Genomic DNA, 17,969 nt, shown 5'->3' on the forward strand with positions numbered 1-17,969 from the left:
CCTCTCCCTGTGTGTTTGAGCACATGCATGTCTGCCTTGGTGTCTGTATGTGCACAGCAGTGCCAGTACTGTACATTATACTGAATGGCTATATGTGTTATTCAACCATTGTACAGCATAGTGGATACTACTGTTCTGCCTTTTGTTATATTCAGTGCTCTGCCCACTGGGTTGCTTCTCTCAATAAGACCCTGTCTTCATTCATTTTAATTATTTCTCAGGTTCTCTCAAACAGTTCTGTGACAGTGTTCTAGAATGTATCCTCCTCTCCTCAGATTACAGATTGAGGTGTCTACCAAGCCCCAGCGTCTGACCGAGCAGATGGACAGGGCTGTCACTAACAACTTCAAGCCTGTGTCCAACCATGTTGCTAACGTAAGAACACTACCATATCACATGTTAAAATCAGTGCGTGTCTACTTGCATGCTCCTGAAGGTTCCATATCTTTGTAGTGTTGGATCAATATACATTTGGAACTGTAATGTGCACTTCTACCATGCTCCCTCCTTGCCCCTGTGTGGGTTTTCCGTGGGTTGTTTTGTGTAGGTGGAGTATGAGAAGAAGAAGAGGGCTGAAGGTAGGATGGTGAGGGCAGACAGACAGCAGGTGATGGACATGCTCTTCTCCGCCTTTGAGAAACACCAGTACTACAACATCAAAGACCTGGTGGAGGTCACCAAGCAACCTGTGGTTAGTCACACAAACAGCAACCTGTTCACTGTCCTGTCTGATTTCATTACCATAAGTGAGTATGCGCTGCGAGCGGTTCTGCTCAGCCTTCCAAGATAGATTCCACTCCACCACTGTAGCCCTCTTTCCCCAGGATAGATTCCACTCCACCACTCCACCACTGTAGCCCTCTTTCCCCAGGATAGATTCCACTCCACCACTCCACCACTCCACCACTGTAGCCCTCTTTCCCCAGGATAGATTCCACTCCACCACTCCACCACTGTAGCCCTCTTTCCCCAGGATAGATTCCACTCCACCACTCCACCACTGTAACCCTCTCTCCCCAGGATCGATTAGACTCCACCACTGTAACCCTCTCTCTCTAGGATCGATTAGACTCCACCACTGTAACCCTCTCTCCCCAGGATCGATTAGACTCCACCACTGTAACCCTCTCTCCCCAGGATCGATTAGACTCCACCACTGTAACCCTCTCTCCCCAGGATCGATTAGACTCCACCACTGTAACCCTCTCTCTCTAGGATCGATTAGACTCCACCACTGTAACCCTCTCTCCCCAGGATCGATTAGACTCCACCACGGTAACCCTCTCTCCCCAGGATCGATTAGACTCCACCACTGTAACCCTCTCTCCCCAGGATCGATTAGACTCCACCACTGTAACCCTCTCTCCCCAGGATCGATTAGACTCCACCACTGTAACCCTCTCTCCCCAGGATCGATTAGACTCCACCACTGTAACCCTCTCTCCCCAGGATCGATTAGACTCCACCACTGTAACCCTCTCTCCCCAGGATCGATTAGACTCCACCACTGTAACCCTCTCTCTCTAGGATCGATTACACTCCACCACTGTAACCCTCTCTCCCCAGGATCGATTAGACTCCACCACTGTAACCCTCTCTCCCCAGGATCGATTAGACTCCACCACTGTAACCCTCTCTCTCCAGGATCGATTACACTCCACCACTGTAACCCTCTCTCCCCAGGATCGATTAGACTCCACCACTGTAACCCTCTCTCCCCAGGATCGATTAGACTCCACCACTGTAACCCTCTCTCCCCAGGATCGATTAGACTCCACCACTGTAACCCTCTCTCTCTAGGATCGATTAGACTCCACCACTGTAACCCTCTCCTTCCAGGATCGATTACACTCCACCACGGTAACACTCTCTCTCCAGGATCGATTAGACTCCACCACTGTAACCCTCTCTCTCTCCAGGATCGATTACACTCCACCACGGTAACCCTCTCTCTCCAGGATCGATTAGACTCCACCACTGTAACCCTCTCTCTCCAGGATCGATTAGACTCCACCACTGTAACCCTCTCTCCCCAGGATCGATTAGACTCCACCACTGTAACCCTCTCTCTCTAGGATCAATTACACTCCACCACGGTAACCCTCTCTCTCCAGGATCGATTAGACTCCACCACTGTAACCCTCTCTCTCTAGGATCGATTACATTCCACCATAGTAACCCTCTCTCTCTAGGATCGATTACACTCCACCACTGTAACCCTCTCTCTCCAGGATCGATTAGACTCCACCACTGTAACCCTCTCTCTCTAGGATCGATTAGACTCCACCACTGTAACCCTCTCTCTCTCCAGGATCGATTACACTCCACCACGGTAACCCTCTCTCTCTAGGATCGATTAGACTCCACCACTGTAACCCTCTCTCTCTCTAGGATCGATTAGACTCCACCACTGTAACCTTCTCCAGGGTGCTTCACAGGGAGAACAGCATGTCAGAGTGAACTATAGTAACCTGAGGCCTGATTAGTCATACTTAATAAGTTGAACAGGATCAGAACACATACTGTAGACCTGTATCTGGAGGAGGAATGTCAACCATTACCCACTATTGACATCTGGTGGACATTATCAACTACAACAAATGGCTTTTGACACTAAGAATAACAGGTAGACTCGCCTCACTGGTAGATGCTTCTAGTTTTCAGAGTAAGGGTGCAGGCTGTAGCTGTGTGACAATGGACACTGTAGAAAGAGCCTCTCTCCTATAGACATATATAAAGGAGATTCTGAGAGATGTTTGTCTGTGTGTTTCCTGTAGACCTACTTGAAGGAGATCCTGAGGGAGATAGGAGTGTACAACACTAAAGGGACGCACAAGAGTACATGGGAACTGAAGCCAGAGTACCGCCACTACCAGGGAGGAGAGGAGGAGATAAAGGGTGACTAGCCCAGAACAGAGCACCCTGGCTGGGATACAGACATTGACCTGAGGGCCTACCATCACAGAAGTCTTTGTTATTTTGTCTTTCACTTTATCTAATTCTGATACCCAAAACGACATGATCACAAAGGGTCTACCTTTCATCAGCTGTTGGTGGGATGGTGTGTGGGGATCGTGCACTATGAACCAGACTGTGTGAAACACTTGCCTTAAAGCAACACTCTTTTGGATGGCTTCTTTTTTATGTTGTTTGGTGCAGCTTATAGAAATTGTAATATTTGTTTTCTTCACTCTACTTACAGAAGCTGAAAGTTTGCACTATCATTTGTAAATCATTTATAAAATAATGTAACTACCGGTTTTGGAATATTTGACATTTTCTTTCAATGAATGTGACAACAAGCTTTTGAGGTAAACTACACATATATACATGCATACAAATGAGTGGATTCTGACATTTAAGCCACACCCGTTGCTGACAGATGTATGAAGTGGAAAGCCATACAATCTCCACGGACAAACATTGACAGTAGAATGGCCTTACTGAAGAGCTCTGACCGTCATAGGATGCCACCTTTCCAACAAGTCAGTTAGGCTTGTGTGCAGCTGCAAATTTGATACCAGTTAACAGAACACTGCAATACTCAAAGTTGAACACCATAATCAATAAGATCCATACCTTAACACTGTCACAGCACCCTTTCTGTCAACCCCATAGACATGACTTGGTTTGGGCATCATATAATACTTCCATTCCAAACGTAATGCAGAGTCGTGGTCTGGTTGGTCCCTGGTCGTGGGTCAGGTGAGATGCAGCAGCTAATAGAAACAAAGTTCTGAGACCTGAGTATTACTATGAAAGAGAGGAGGAAGGGCAGTGGTTATAACAAGTGTTATTATTACACAAGTAGACTGAACTAAAGGGTCTTGGGCATTTCTCCATCTCCAGGCCGTCTTTGAAGGGAGTGATGCCGTCCTTACGGATGTCCAGCAGACCAACCATACCATCTGGGTTCATAGACTCACCTGTAAAATAAAAAAACTACAGTGGGAGGGAGGATGGTGAGAGAGGTGGAGAGTGAGGTGGGAGCAGGAGGGTGGAGTGAGGTGGGAGCAGGAGGGTGGAGTGAGGGGTGGGAGCAGGAGGGTGGAGTGAGGTGGGAGCAGGAGGGTAGAGTGAGGTGGGAGCAGAAGGGTCGAGTGAGGGGTGGAGAGTGAGGTGGGAGCAGGAGGGTAGAGTGAGGTGGGAGCAGGAGGGTAGAGTGAGGTGGGAGCAGGAGGGTAGAGTGAGGTGGGAGCAGGAGGGTAGAGTGAGGTGGGAGCAGGAGGGTAGAGTGAGGTGGGAGCAGGAGGGTAGAGTGAGGTGGGAGCAGGAGGGTAGAGTGAGGTGGGAGCAGGAGGGTAGAGTGAGGTGGGAGCAGGAGGGTAGAGTGAGGGGTGGGGAGCAGGAGGGTAGAGTGAGGTGGGAGCAGGAGGGTAGAGAGGGGTGGGAGCAGGAGGGTAGAGTGGGGTGGGAGCAGGAGGGTAGAGTGAGGGGTGGAAAGTGAGGTGGGAGCAGGAGGGTAGAGAGGGGTGGAGAGTGAGGTGGGAGCAGGAGGGTAGAGAGGGGTGGAGAGTGAGGTGGGAGCAGGAGGGTAGAGTGAGGTGGGAGCAGGAGGGTAGAGTGAGGGGTGGAGAGTGAGGTGGGAGCAGGAGGGTAGAGTGAGGGGTGGAGAATGAGGTGGGAGCAGGAGGGTAGAGTGAGGTGGGAGCAGGAAGGTAGAGTGAGGTGGGAGCAGGAGGGTAGAGTGAGGGGTGGAGAGTGAGGTGGGAGCAGGAGGGTAGAGAGGGGTGGAGAGTGAGGTGGGAGCAGGAGGGTAGAGAGGGGTGGAGAGTGAGGTGGGAGCAGGAGGGTAGAGAGGGGTGGAGAGTGAGGTGGGAGCAGGAGGGTAGAGTGAGGGGTGGAGAGTGAGGTGGGAGCAGGAAGGTAGAGTGAGGTGGGAGCAGGAGGGTAGAGTGAGGGGTGGAGAGTGAGGTGGGAGCAGGAGGGTAGAGAGGGGTGGAGAGTGAGGTGGGAGCAGGAGGGTAGAGTGAGGTGGGAGCAGGAGGGTAGAGTGAGGGGTGGAGAGTGAGGTGGGAGCAGGAGGGTAGAGAGGGGTGGAGAGTGAGGTGGGAGCAGGAGGGTAGAGTGAGGTGGGAGCAGGAGGGTAGAGTGAGGGGTGGAGAGTGAGGTGGGAGCAGGAGGGTAGAGAGGGGTGGAGAGTGAGGTGGGAGCAGGAGGGTAGAGTGAGGTGGGAGCAGGAGGGTAGAGTGAGGTGGGAGCAGGAGGGTAGAGTGAGGTGGGAGCAGGAGGGTAGAGTGAGGGGTGGAGAGTGAGGTGGGAGCAGGAGGGTAGAGAGGGGTGGAGAGTGAGGTGGGAGCAGGAGGGTAGAGAGGGGTGGAGAGTGAGGTGGGAGCAGGAGGGTAGAGTGAGGTGGGAGCAGGAGGGTAGAGTGAGGGGTGGAGAGTGAGGTGGGAGCAGGAGGGTAGAGTGAGGGGTGGAGAATGAGGTGGGAGCAGGAGGGTAGAGTGAGGTGGGAGCAGGAAGGTAGAGTGAGGTGGGAGCAGGAGGGTAGAGTGAGGGGTGGAGAGTGAGGTGGGAGCAGGAGGGTAGAGAGTGAGGTGGGAGCAGGAGGGTAGAGTGAGGTGGGAGCAGGAAGGTGGAGAGTGAGGTGGGAGCAAGAGGGTAGAGTGAGGGGTGGCGAATGAGGTGGGAGCAGGAGGGTAGAGTGAGGTGGGAGCAGGAGGGTAGAGTGAGGGGTGGAGGGTGAGGTGGGAGCAGGAGGGCAGAGTGAGGGGTGGGAGCAGGAGGGTAGAGAGGGGTGGAGAGTGAGGGAGGGAGATTGGGTAAACAGAAACAAGGAGATAAGGGCGAGACCAAATGAGTGAAAGAGAATCGGCATAATGAATACACCCCAGGTTCTCCTCAAGTCTAGGAATACCCAGCAAGCTCGGGTAGAACATGTGTAACTAACTGGGCTATTAGGCGGTAGTAGATGTAGTTGGTTACCTGGTAGTTCTTCATGTTGCCCATGATCATCTTGATCTCCTCCTGAGCTCCAGTCGTGAAGGGCTTCACTCCATCTGGGTTGTTCTCCTCCAGCTTAGCCTTGATCATGTGCGCACACACGCACCTTAAACTGTGTTTAATTTCAAATAGTGACTGTTTTAAATGTACAATTACAGCTTTGCGGGGTGCAAAGGGGGATTGATAGGGCTAACCTAACATCACACATACACCCCTTACTAACACACTCACACCTTCATGTAGTCCTTGATATATCCTTTGTATGAGTCCTTGGTGAAGGATGTCTCTTGCAGTCTGTGGTTGAGAACGATGTCCACTCCATTGACCGTCCTGGACTCACAGACGTCATCCTGCACTTCTGCCGACGCATTCACCCCCAGCAAAGAGTCATCAATGTTCTACTGACCATCTGAAGGGAGGACCGGAGGAAGATAGGAGGGGAGAGAGGGAGGGGGGAGGGAGGGAAGGGAAGAGAGTGAGTGCTGAGTCACTCAGTGGTTGGGTCTCAATACTGTCAAACACCTTATTGTGGCCTCCCTAGTGGCGCAGGGGTCTAAGGCACTGTATTGCAGTTGCTAGCTGTGCCACTAGAGATCCTGGTTTGAGTCCAGGCACTGTTGCAGCCGGCCACGACCCATGGGGCGGCGCACAATTGGCCCAGCGTCGTCCAGGTTAGGGCAGTGTTTGGCTGACAAGGATGTCCTTGTCCCATCTCACTCTAGCGACTCCTGTGGAGGACCGGGCCCTTTACCTCTCCCGAGTCCATATGGGAGTTGCAGCGATGAGCCAAGACTGTAACTACCAATTGGATACCACGAAATAAAACACCTTATTGTACTAGTCTTCATAAACTCTGTTTTAGTGCAAAGCTATGAGACAATACCCAACTTAATTACTGGCTCCAAATCCTGATACACCTCATCTGTCAGCCCCAAATCTCATAGAGCACATACCTGCATTGGAGACGCATCCTTTCCCTGAACTTCGAACACGATCCCATTTGGTGATTATTTGATCTTGTAAATGTCTGAACATTTCATCCCCTGCAATAAGAACAGAATGAATTGAAACCACATTAATAGTTCACAGTTAAAGTTACATTTGGTTTGCCTCAGACCTTGTACAAACTTTCCCCAGGCTAGGGCCAAGCCCTGCTGCCGCCGGTAACATAGCTGAGCTTGCCCACTATTTGTTAGATGGCTGACAGACAGACTACAGACGCTGCTGTGGTACTAGCAAGAGCTGCTAGATTTGCAAAGCTAACATAACTGGATTAGAAGCATACCATTAAACTAATAGTATGTGTGCAAATGACCTGTGGGTGGAAAGTCGAAAGTACAGCGATTGAGTGTTTTGGTGTTAGTTGACAGTGCCTTTTGACAGCGTGCACATGGAAAGCAGCTGCAGACTGGCTACTGAACAAGCTAATATCCACATACCGGTATGCCTTGTACCGTTAGCTGCACCTGTTTAGTTTATTATAGGACGTGCACGACCTAGCTCCTAGCCTTCACGATAAGTAAATATTCACCGTTTACATTACCAAACCAAATGGGTCCCCTTTATTAAAAGCCCCAAAAATCAAATCACATTTTGTCACATGCGCTGAATACAAGTGTAGACCTTACAGTGAAGTTTATCTTTGATAAAAGCGTAAATTTGAATAAATAAATAAAAATTAATAAAATAGAAAAATTTAAAATAACTAAAGAGCAACAATAAAATAACAGTAACGAGGCTATATACATGGTGTACTGGTACAGAGTCAATGTGCGGGGGCAAAGGTTAGTCGAGGTAATTTAGGTAATATGTATAGTGGTGGAAAAAGTAACCAATTGTCATAATTGAGTAAAAATATAGATACCTTAATAGAAAGTTACTCACAAAAGTGAAAGTCACCCATTAAAATACTACTTGAGTAAAAATCTAAAAGTATTTGGTTTTAAATATACTTAAGTATCAAAACTAAATGTAATTGCTAAAATATACTTAAGTATCAAAAGTAAAAGTATTAATCGTTTAAAAATCCTTATATTAAGCAAAGCAGACGGGCCTATTTTCTTGTTTTTTAAATGTACGGCTAGCCAGGGGCACACTCCAACACTGACAATATTTACAAACAATGCATTTGTGTTTAGTGAGTCAGCCAGCCCAGAGGCAGTAGGGATGACTGAGTGAGTGTTATCTTGATTAGTGCGTGAATTGGACAATTTTCCTGTCCTGCTAAGCATTCAAAATGTAACGAGTACTTTTGGTGTCAAGAAAAATATATGGAGTAAAAAGTACAATATTTTATTTAGGAATGTAGTGAAGTATAAGTTGTCAAATATAAATAGTAAAGTACAGACACCCAAAACGGACACCACCCCAAAGTAGTACTTTAAAGTATTTTTACTTAAGTACTTTACACCACTAAATATGTACATGTAGGTAGAGGAAAAGTGATTATACATAGATAATAAAAAGAGAGTAGCAGCAGCGTAAAAATGGGGAGGGGGGGTCAATGCAAATAGTCCGGGTAGCTATTTAGTCAGTTGTTCAGGAGTCTTATGGCTTGGGGGTAAAGCTGTTAAGAAGCCTTTTGGTCCTAGACTTGGCGCTCCGGTACCGCTTGCCGTGCAGTAGCAGAGAGAACAGTCTATGACTAGGGTGGCTGGAGTCTTTGACCATTTTTAGGGCCTTCCTCTGACACCGCCTAGTATAGAGGTCCTGGATGGTAGGAAGCTTGGTCCCAGGAATGTACTGGGCCTTACCACTACCCTAAAGTAGTGCCTTGCAGTCGGAGGCCGAGCAGTTGCCATACCAGGCGGTGATGCAACCAGTCAGGGTGATCTCTGGTGCAGCAGTATAACTTTTTGAGGATCTGAGGACCAATGGCAAATCTTTTCAGTCTTCTGAGGGAGAATAGGCGTTGTCGTGCTCTCTCGTGTGTTTGGACCATGACATTTCGCTGATGGAACTTGAAGCTCTCAACCTGCTCCACTACAGCCCCGTCGATGAGAATGGGGGCGTACTCGGCCCTGCTTTTCCTGTAGTCAGCTGGTGTATTAGTGTAAAATAGGTTATGGTAAAATCATACACAACTGAGGTTACGTGTGGGCCTGTGCAAGGCCTTTGCCTTTGGTTTCACAGCACTGGGAACCATGAAAGACCCCATCAGTTAATTCTGAATAGATACCATGATACAGCATAATTTCAAGGAAAGACATTCATTGGCATTCGATATATTTGTCCATACCAGTGATGATGTCCTTGTAGATGATAATTTTGTCGGTTTGAAGTTTGGAATTTATCAGAAAATAGCATCACGTGTCCTACGCGGTCTTCTGTGCTGTTTGGTGATGATCTAATTTATGTTTGTGCCCTCTGGCGGAGAGAAATATATCTACAGAACGATAAATGCATTTCAATGATTCAAATGATAGATGCTATGTTGTAAAATTCCAACTAGTTAATTTTCAAACATTTTGTAACCTTTTGTCTTAATACAACTGAGACTGGAGTCATGTTTGCTTTTCAATTTATTGGTTAGAAAGGAACATTGTACGAGTTTAGCCCAGGTACAGCTTACATCAGAAAGCAGAGTTCATCATTACAGAATTAAAATGGTTGTTCTCTTCACATAGGGAAGAGCAGGAAGCCACTGAATATGTTATGGTTAAGAGAATCATTACAAAGTCCATGGCCTAAGGGGAAACGCATGTAGACCACATCTCCCTCCTCCAGCTCTAGAGACAATGCAGTAGATATGAACTCATTATGTTTAATGGGTTCCACATTACAAATAAGTTGCTGGTCATTATGGTAAAGTTATACACCTACAGGCGCGCAACGTTGGTTTTGGAAGTGGAGGGGACATAATAAAAATGCATTTACAACAAATCGGGGGGTAGATCAGCTTTAATATTGCAGATTGTGGCTTCCATCAATGTAATTGTCTGCATCATTTCCAATCACCCATATATTTTTTGTAAATATATATATATATATTTGTGTATATAAGTATAAACAATTTCAAATGACTTTATTAGGAAATCCAAATGGCACAATTTTCTTAATTTCTTTAGGAATGTAGTGGAGTAAAAGTAGTCAAATATAAATACCCCCCAAAAACTACTTAAGTAGTAATTGAAAGTATTTTTACTCACAAACACAGGTTTGAGTCATTAAAACTTGTTTTTTAACCTTATGAAAGTTGCACAATATACCCTTAATCTTAAAACAAATCTAGTGATGCTGAACATAACTTGACATTTCTTCCATACATTGTGGGAGGATAATCAACCTTCCAATTAAGGCCAATGCATTTGTTAGCCACTATAAATGCTAGGTTACACAGTTTCCTCTGATAAGTTTCCAGTATGAACATTTCCAAGCAAACAAAGACAGCAAGAATGGAGAATCTGTAGAATTGCTGAGATAAAAGAACATCCTCTTTGCCAGAATTCAGCCAGCCTTCACAAGACAACATATGCAAATATGTCCCCTTTTGTGCTTTACACCTCCAACAGAATACAACTTCTGAGTGCATGATATTCAGTTTCACAGGCATATAGTACGTTCTATGGATGGTCTTAAACTGCAGTCATTTATGTCTGAGATTATATGAACATGATGGAGCATTCTAACATATCTGTATCCATTCATCATGTTATGTAATCGGGAAAACCTCAATCAACCCTTGATACAGTTTGGAAATCAACTTTGGGGGTTTGTCAGACAGCCTTAAAATAACATCTGGCTTGTTCAGTGTTTGCTGGACCGAGATAATAATTGTATCTGCAAAAATTCACCTCACCTCTGTCAGACTGGTATTCCCTGGCTGCCTGACCCTGCTGAGACCGCTGTCACAATCTGATCCCCCTAAAAGGAGGCATGTCAAAGAATTACCTTGGTGTACATTGATACATTTTATTATCCGAGAATAGAATCAATGGTTCAATAATTAAAATGACCATTATTTCCAGATCCCAGACTGTAGCTTTAAGCTGCTGTCCTGTAGGTCAACCCATCAAATCAAGATGGAACTTTGATCATTCACTGAATATACTGCAAAATTCACCTGAGCTCCGTAGACTTGTCTTCCCTGGCTGTCTGACCCTGTGCTGTCACCATCTGATCCTGCTAAGACATGAACACTATTTATTTTGAAACGGTCCTCTTTCTGCTTTCTATGCGTTAGCCTACCTATTGTATTAAAATCACATTTTTCCTACACACAGAATTCGCTGCTTCAACTTCAGTAGCCCACCTGTCTTTGTTGGGCGTGAGCGTTCAAGTGCGGCTAGTATGTGTGGTCTCATTGAAATATAGTAGGCTGTCTACTTGGGCGAAGAATCACGTGGAAGTTAACTTGAATATGAAAATAATTTTAATATGATTAGACTGTAGTTTACTACAGTGTCTGTAAATAAATATTGATAATGAAAAGAAGTGTAGGGCGCTCAACTAATGTGAATCGAAGTGCAATCAAAACATAATCATAATTTAAAAGGAAAAGGCACAACGCCCACATAGGCTACTATGGTGAGACAGCGTTGCGCCTTTTCATTTTCAAAGAGTATAGATTATCCATTGATTTGTCTCTGCCTGCAAATCGTCCTCCTGAAAGGTAGGCTACATCCTATAGGACTATGCAAAACGTAGCAAGGGTCGCTGTCATCATTCTTGCTGCCTCCAGTTCAGTAGCCATACCCGCGATATCAGCTGCGCATGTGGTCTCAATTAAATAGAGTTGGCTATAGCCTATGTATACATGGGCGGAGAATCACGGGCCAGTTATCTTTCCTGGGAAATGCACTTCCTAAATATGCCTATGTCTAGGCTATAGTTTATTATATTTCCTAGAAATAGGCCCAAATATTGATCACCCATTTTCTCCGTTATCCCACTCCTAAAAGGTAGACTATAAAAAAAAAAGCTCAAGAGAAATTGCAAGTCTCTCCAATTCTGCTCTCTTCAAACTACATATAGCATATTGGCTGATACAACCCAGTAATACTATGTAAGGGCCATTTGTGAATCTGGTAATATAACGATTTTCTTACATTATGTGTGCGGATTTGATATTGCTTATATGGCGCAAAATTGCTTGGACTACGGCTGCAAATGAGCTGCGTCACATACGCCGAAAATAAATGCGGTAGGGTTAGGGACCAGTTCTTGCGGTAGCGGGTGGAGCTGCATGAAGAAATCGGTCCCGCACAGACTTCTACTGTGCACCATGACAGTGAAGCCTGTAAAATGTTGAGCTGTTTATTACTGTGTCAGTGTGAAAAGTAGGGAATTATCTAGGGAAATTGACAGATCAATCACGTTATATTGACATACTGACTAATACAACGCACATTGCAATGAAAAAACGTAATATCAATCTTCAATTGTTTGGCCGATGGTTGTATTGAGGTCTAGTTTGATTGAGGCAAAAATAATGGCTTATGTAAGCCAACTTTTGGCCAGCTCTGTCACTAACAATACATCAACTGGCAAAAGCTTGCCAAGTTCATTTAGTTATGAAAAGTCGAGAGGGGATCTGGTATCAGGATAAATATGACAAAGAGTCACCGATTGTATACTATGTATTTTTTATTAGCTAAGCAATAAGTGGTAAATGCAATTTTCGTATATACGGCTCTCTGTCCCACCTCGCAGGGCAAACAGAGAACTAACTTGTTCTTGACTCACCCAGCCTGGGCGTGGTGCCCCCGGGCGCTCCAATTGATAGATGTAACTTGCTCTGTCGAGTATCTATGCGCTCATTCCCTAGATACCGTTATCACATATCTGGTTTCTGTTATTGTTAAGTTTGAGTTCTAACAAAAAAACAGTCTGTGGTTTGCTACACTACGTTCTGTACGTGTCCGTATTTATGTTATTCTGTATTTTTCCATCATGAGTAAGGCCCATGGCCCTGAAACTGTTAACAATGTTTCAAGTCAGCTATGTTGCATAACACATACATCCACACAAGCCAACAGCAGATAATAGTCAATCACGTATATGGTAACGGACTATAGTGCATAACACAGAATCCTCATACTAGCAACTTCTAAACAATTACCTATTACTATAAGTGAGTACTATTTTATTGGTAATAAGCCAACAGCAGATAATAGTCAATCACGTATATGGTAACGGGCTATAGTGCATAACACAGAATCCTCATACTAGCAACTTCTAAACAATTACCTATTACTATAAGTGAGTACTATTTTATTGGTAATGTTAATTATTACACATTAAATGCTAAGCCAATTATATTATATGACTGTTGCCTCCCGTTTAAGTTCATTGTGATGGAGGTCACTAGCTACAGTTGTGTATTCAACCTAGCTTTTAGCTAGCTAACTTTAGCTAGGTCGATGTGAGAAAAAAAGTAACTAAACAAAACATGTTTTATTATCATCTGAAACAATATATTTATCCTGTCTTGAATGAAAAGGTCATATTTTGAAATCTCCCAAAATAAAAGTGATCTCTAATGAGATCGATTCTCCTCAATCTTGCATTACAAACACTAACGTTACACTTGTCTATTCAGTATGGAACACCGTTTGGATCTTTGCGTGTCTAAAAGATACACGTCAAATAACACTAGTTGACACGTCAAATAAGCTTCTTTACCAATCAGGACCTGAATATGACTCCACGTCACATAATAATTTAACACGGTCATTCATTTTGAACGTAGGAATAATTACCTGCTTAATATTCATATATTAATATTAATGAGGTTAGTTACAACTGAGGTAGGATTGAAAACTTACAGGAAGGTAGCTCTCCAGGAACAGGGTTGGAGAGCCTAGGACTAATGAATCTAGTTCTAGGATCAATGCATTTGAAATTCGATAAGTCACTAAGAAGGTGCAGTTCCCAGAAGTGGAGCTGTCACTTAATACAGTGGATGGGAAGCCTTATTTCATGTAGTTCTACTTAAATGATAATGGCTGAACTTAATTTGTTCTTAATGTAGGACATCAAATTATCAGATTTGGATGAGTTGGCTGCAATGTGGCAGCAGTACTTCAGTAAATATCAGCAACGGATATTGGTTATCAGTGAATTGTCAGTAAAGTGTTTCTAATAAAACTAAACCTTAACACCAAGACGAGCAATATGGATTGTATCATTTCATTTGAATGATCATTAAGTGAACAATAACAGCCAATATGGAAATACAGTGATTTTGGAAAGTATTCAGACCCCTTGACTTTTTCCATATTTTGTTACATTAGAGCCTTATTCTAAAATGTATTAAATAAATAAAAATGTAGCATCATACCCAAGAAGACTCTATGGTGTCATCGCTGCCAAATTGTGTTCAATTCAATTTTCTCCCTCATTTAAAAAAATCAAATGAACTAACCATAGCAGTATACACATGTAATGAATTTCTGTTAGAATGAACATTAATCTATTCTTTGTGGGTTTCAATTACAAACGGTTCTATATTTTATCTAAGCAAATAAAACACCCCAATCCATCCATTCAGTTTGAGATCCAAAACAATCCATTCACACAGGCCCCTAAAACCCTCAAACTTTTACAGATGCGCAATTGAGCACAACCTATCGGGCTGTATCACTGCCTGGTACGGCAACTGCACCACCCGCAACCGCAGGGCTCTCCAGAGGGTGGTGCAGTCTGCCCAATGCATCACTGGGGGCAAACTACCCTGCCCTACAGGACACCTACAGCACCCAATGTCACAGGAAGGACAAAAAGATCATCAAGGACATCAACAACCCGAGCCACTGCCTGTTCACCCCGCTATCATCCAGAAGGTGAGGTCAGTACAGGTGCATCAAAGCTGGGACAGAGAGACTGAAAAACAGCTTCTATCTCAAGGCCATCAGACTGTTAAATAAGCCACCAGATCTAATGTGTTATATTCTCCTACTACATTCATTTAACATTTCCACAAACTTAAAAGTGTTTTCTTTCAAATGGTATCCAGAACATGCATATCTTTGTTTCAGGTCCTGAGCTACAGACAGTTAGATTTGGGTATGTCATTTTAAATGAAAAGTGGGAAAAACAGGAGCGGATCACTAGTCACTTTAATAATGTTTACATACTGCTTTATGAGATGAGTAACAGCAGTTTACACCGGCAATAACATCTGTTAAATATGTGTATATGACCAATAACATCTGCTAAATATGTGTATGGACCAATAACATCTGATAAATATGTGTATGGACCAATAACATCTGCTAAATATGTGTATGGACCAATAACATCTGTTAAATATGTGTGTGGACCAATAACATCTGTTAAATATGTGTATGGACCAATAACATCTGTTAAATATGTGTATGTGACCAATAACATCTGCTAAATATGTGTATGGACCAATAACATCTGCTAAATATGTGTATGGACCAATAACATCTGATAAATATGTGTATATGACCAATAACATCTGCTAAATATGTGTATGGACCAATAACATCTGCTAAATATGTGTATGTGACCAATAACATCTGTTAAATATGTGTATATGACCAATAACATCTGCTAAATATGTGTATGGACCAATAACATCTGATAAATATGTGTATGGACCAATAACATCTGCTAAATATGTGTATGGACCAATAACATATGTTAAATATGTGTATGGACCAATAACATCTGTTAAATATGTGTATGTGACCAATAACATCTGCTAAATATGTGTATGTGACCAATAACATCTGATAAATATGTGTATGTGACCAATAACATCTGCTAAATATGTGTATATGACCAATAACATCTGATAAATATGTGTATGTGACCAATAACATCTGCTAAATATGTGTATGTGACCAATAACATCTGTTAAATATGTGTATGGACCAATAACATCTGTTAAATATGTGTATATGACCAATAACATCTGATAAATATGTGTATGTGACCAATAACATCTGCTAAATATGTGTATATGACCAATAACATCTGTTAAATATGTGTATGGACCAATAACATCTGTTAAATATGTGTATGTAAGCAATAACATCTGTTAAATATGTGTATGTGACCAATAACATCTGCTAAATATGTGTATATGACCAATAACATCTGTTAAATATGTGTATATGACCAATAACATCTGATAAATATGTGTATGTGACCAATAACATCTGCTAAATATGTGTATATGACCAATAACATCTGTTAAATATGTGTATGGACCAATAACATCTGTTAAATATGTGTATGGACCAATAACATCTGTTAAATATGTGTATATGACCAATAACATCTGATAAATATGTGTATGTGACCAATAACATCTGCTAAATATGTGTATGTGACCAATAACATCTGTTAAATATGTGTATGTGACCAATAACATCTGCTAAATATGTGTATATGACCAATAACATCTGATAAATATGTGTATGTGACCAATAACATCTGTTAAATATGTGTATATGACCAATAACATCTGATAAATATGTGTATGTGACCAATAACATCTGCTAAATATGTGTATATGACCAATAACATCTGATAAATATGTGTATGTGACCAATAACATCTGCTAAATATGTGTATGTGACCAATAACATCTGCTAAATATGTGTATGTGACCAATAACATCTGCTAAATATGTGTATGTGACCAATAACATCTGCTAAATATGTGTATGTGACCAATAACATTTGATAAACAGTCGCTTAGGGCCTGACCCCAAAAAATCTATAAAAAATAGAAACTCAGTGTTACTTACTGTTGAGAGTTAAAATAGTAGAATACACAAGATCTTTGTCAGTCACTGACAGTCACTCAATTAGCCATGTCAGCTGACAAGTTTCAAATATTTGCCAGCAAACAAATGGAAAAAATATACAAATATTTACATGCTTGTAAACGTGACTTGGAATACAAGACAAATACATATTCTATATACTTACCAACTTCACAGCCAATGTCTGCAAAAAAACGTATTTGTAATATTGTTTTAAATTTGTATAACAGGTTATTTACAATAACATATAAAATATACAACAAGATGCAATGTAGTAAAATACCTACCGTGTTGAGGTGGGGAGCCGGCCAAGCAGTGGAAACAAGGGTGGGGAAAACAGACAAAACAGATGACAGACGATAGACACGATGAACAGACAAATTCATGCACATTGACAACATGAGACAAACAAGACACATGAAAATGCTTGCCGCATCTCCTGCACCGGGCCACCTTCTTACCTTTTCTCACGCAGTGTAGTAGTTTTGGAATTGTTAGTTAGATTACTCGTTGGTTATTACTGCATTGTCGGAACTAGAAGCACAAGCATTTCGCTACACTCGCATTAACATCTGCTAACCATGTGTATGTGACAAATAACATTTGATTTGATTGATTTGATTTGAGACCTCCATACAGACTTGCTATGCTCAATTCTTGACGCACAACTGATGGTGTTGCTATATGCTCCCATATGATGCCAGCATGCCCACAAGCGAGCCACTCTGGCCGGCCTAAGCGGCAATTTACCGCTTGCTACTGAGCTAGCGCTTCTGAGGTGAAAAATAACTTCCTGCGTCCTCCTACCTCTACAAGGTAGCCGAGCAACCAGCATAGCAACGGACGCGTTGGTTCATTACGTAAACAGATCATAATGTTGCAAGTTCTAGCAACACCCCTAGCAACAGAAATTAGGACTCATGTAATCCCATTGTGACGTAGAGGGGGACATTATTTGGCATGACAGGCCCCCAAAAGGCTAGGACCGGCCCTGTATTCACAAGTACACCTTGTCCCATATATTATCAGCACATTTATAGGCATTAAAACAAGTGCTACAATAACAAATCACAGACATTCAGCCTATTTCGAAGAGAAAATGAATCTACAGTGGTAGTAGTAGGACTAGTTTGCTTTGAAATCTGTAATTCTGAAAGCATTCATCCAATGAAGAAGGAAAGCCAAAGTAAATGCAGACATACCCTACATAGCTCAACTCATCTCAGATTCAAACCTCTGATCTGTGACAAACATTAAAACTATTGTTATTAGACACCGAGAT

General features: G+C 43.0%; 1 protein-coding gene and 1 pseudogene across 2 annotated transcripts in view; one reads left to right on the top strand and one right to left on the bottom strand.

The window, feature by feature from the left end:
* gtf2f2b (general transcription factor IIF subunit 2b) overlaps positions 1 to 3,260 on the top strand; it is a 56,250-nt gene extending 52,990 nt beyond the window's left edge. For both annotated transcript variants that reach the window (XM_021597641.3, XM_090230150.1), the window contains 3 exons: positions 276 to 375; positions 548 to 691; positions 2,778 to 3,260. In XM_021597641.3, the coding sequence (XP_021453316.2) occupies positions 276 to 375; positions 548 to 691; positions 2,778 to 2,906 (373 nt within the window). In that variant the 3' untranslated portion in view covers positions 2,907 to 3,260. The remainder of the gene's footprint in view (positions 1 to 275; positions 376 to 547; positions 692 to 2,777) is intronic.
* A 493-nt stretch (positions 3,261 to 3,753) lies between these two features.
* Positions 3,754 to 9,212, bottom strand: LOC110504432 (translationally-controlled tumor protein homolog; annotated as a pseudogene).
* Positions 9,213 to 17,969: the final 8,757 nt, after the last annotated feature.

This window comes from Oncorhynchus mykiss, chromosome 3, assembly GCF_057628025.1.
Source record: "Oncorhynchus mykiss isolate SJ-2025 chromosome 3, ASM5762802v1, whole genome shotgun sequence".
Taxonomy (NCBI): domain Eukaryota; kingdom Metazoa; phylum Chordata; class Actinopteri; order Salmoniformes; family Salmonidae; genus Oncorhynchus; species Oncorhynchus mykiss.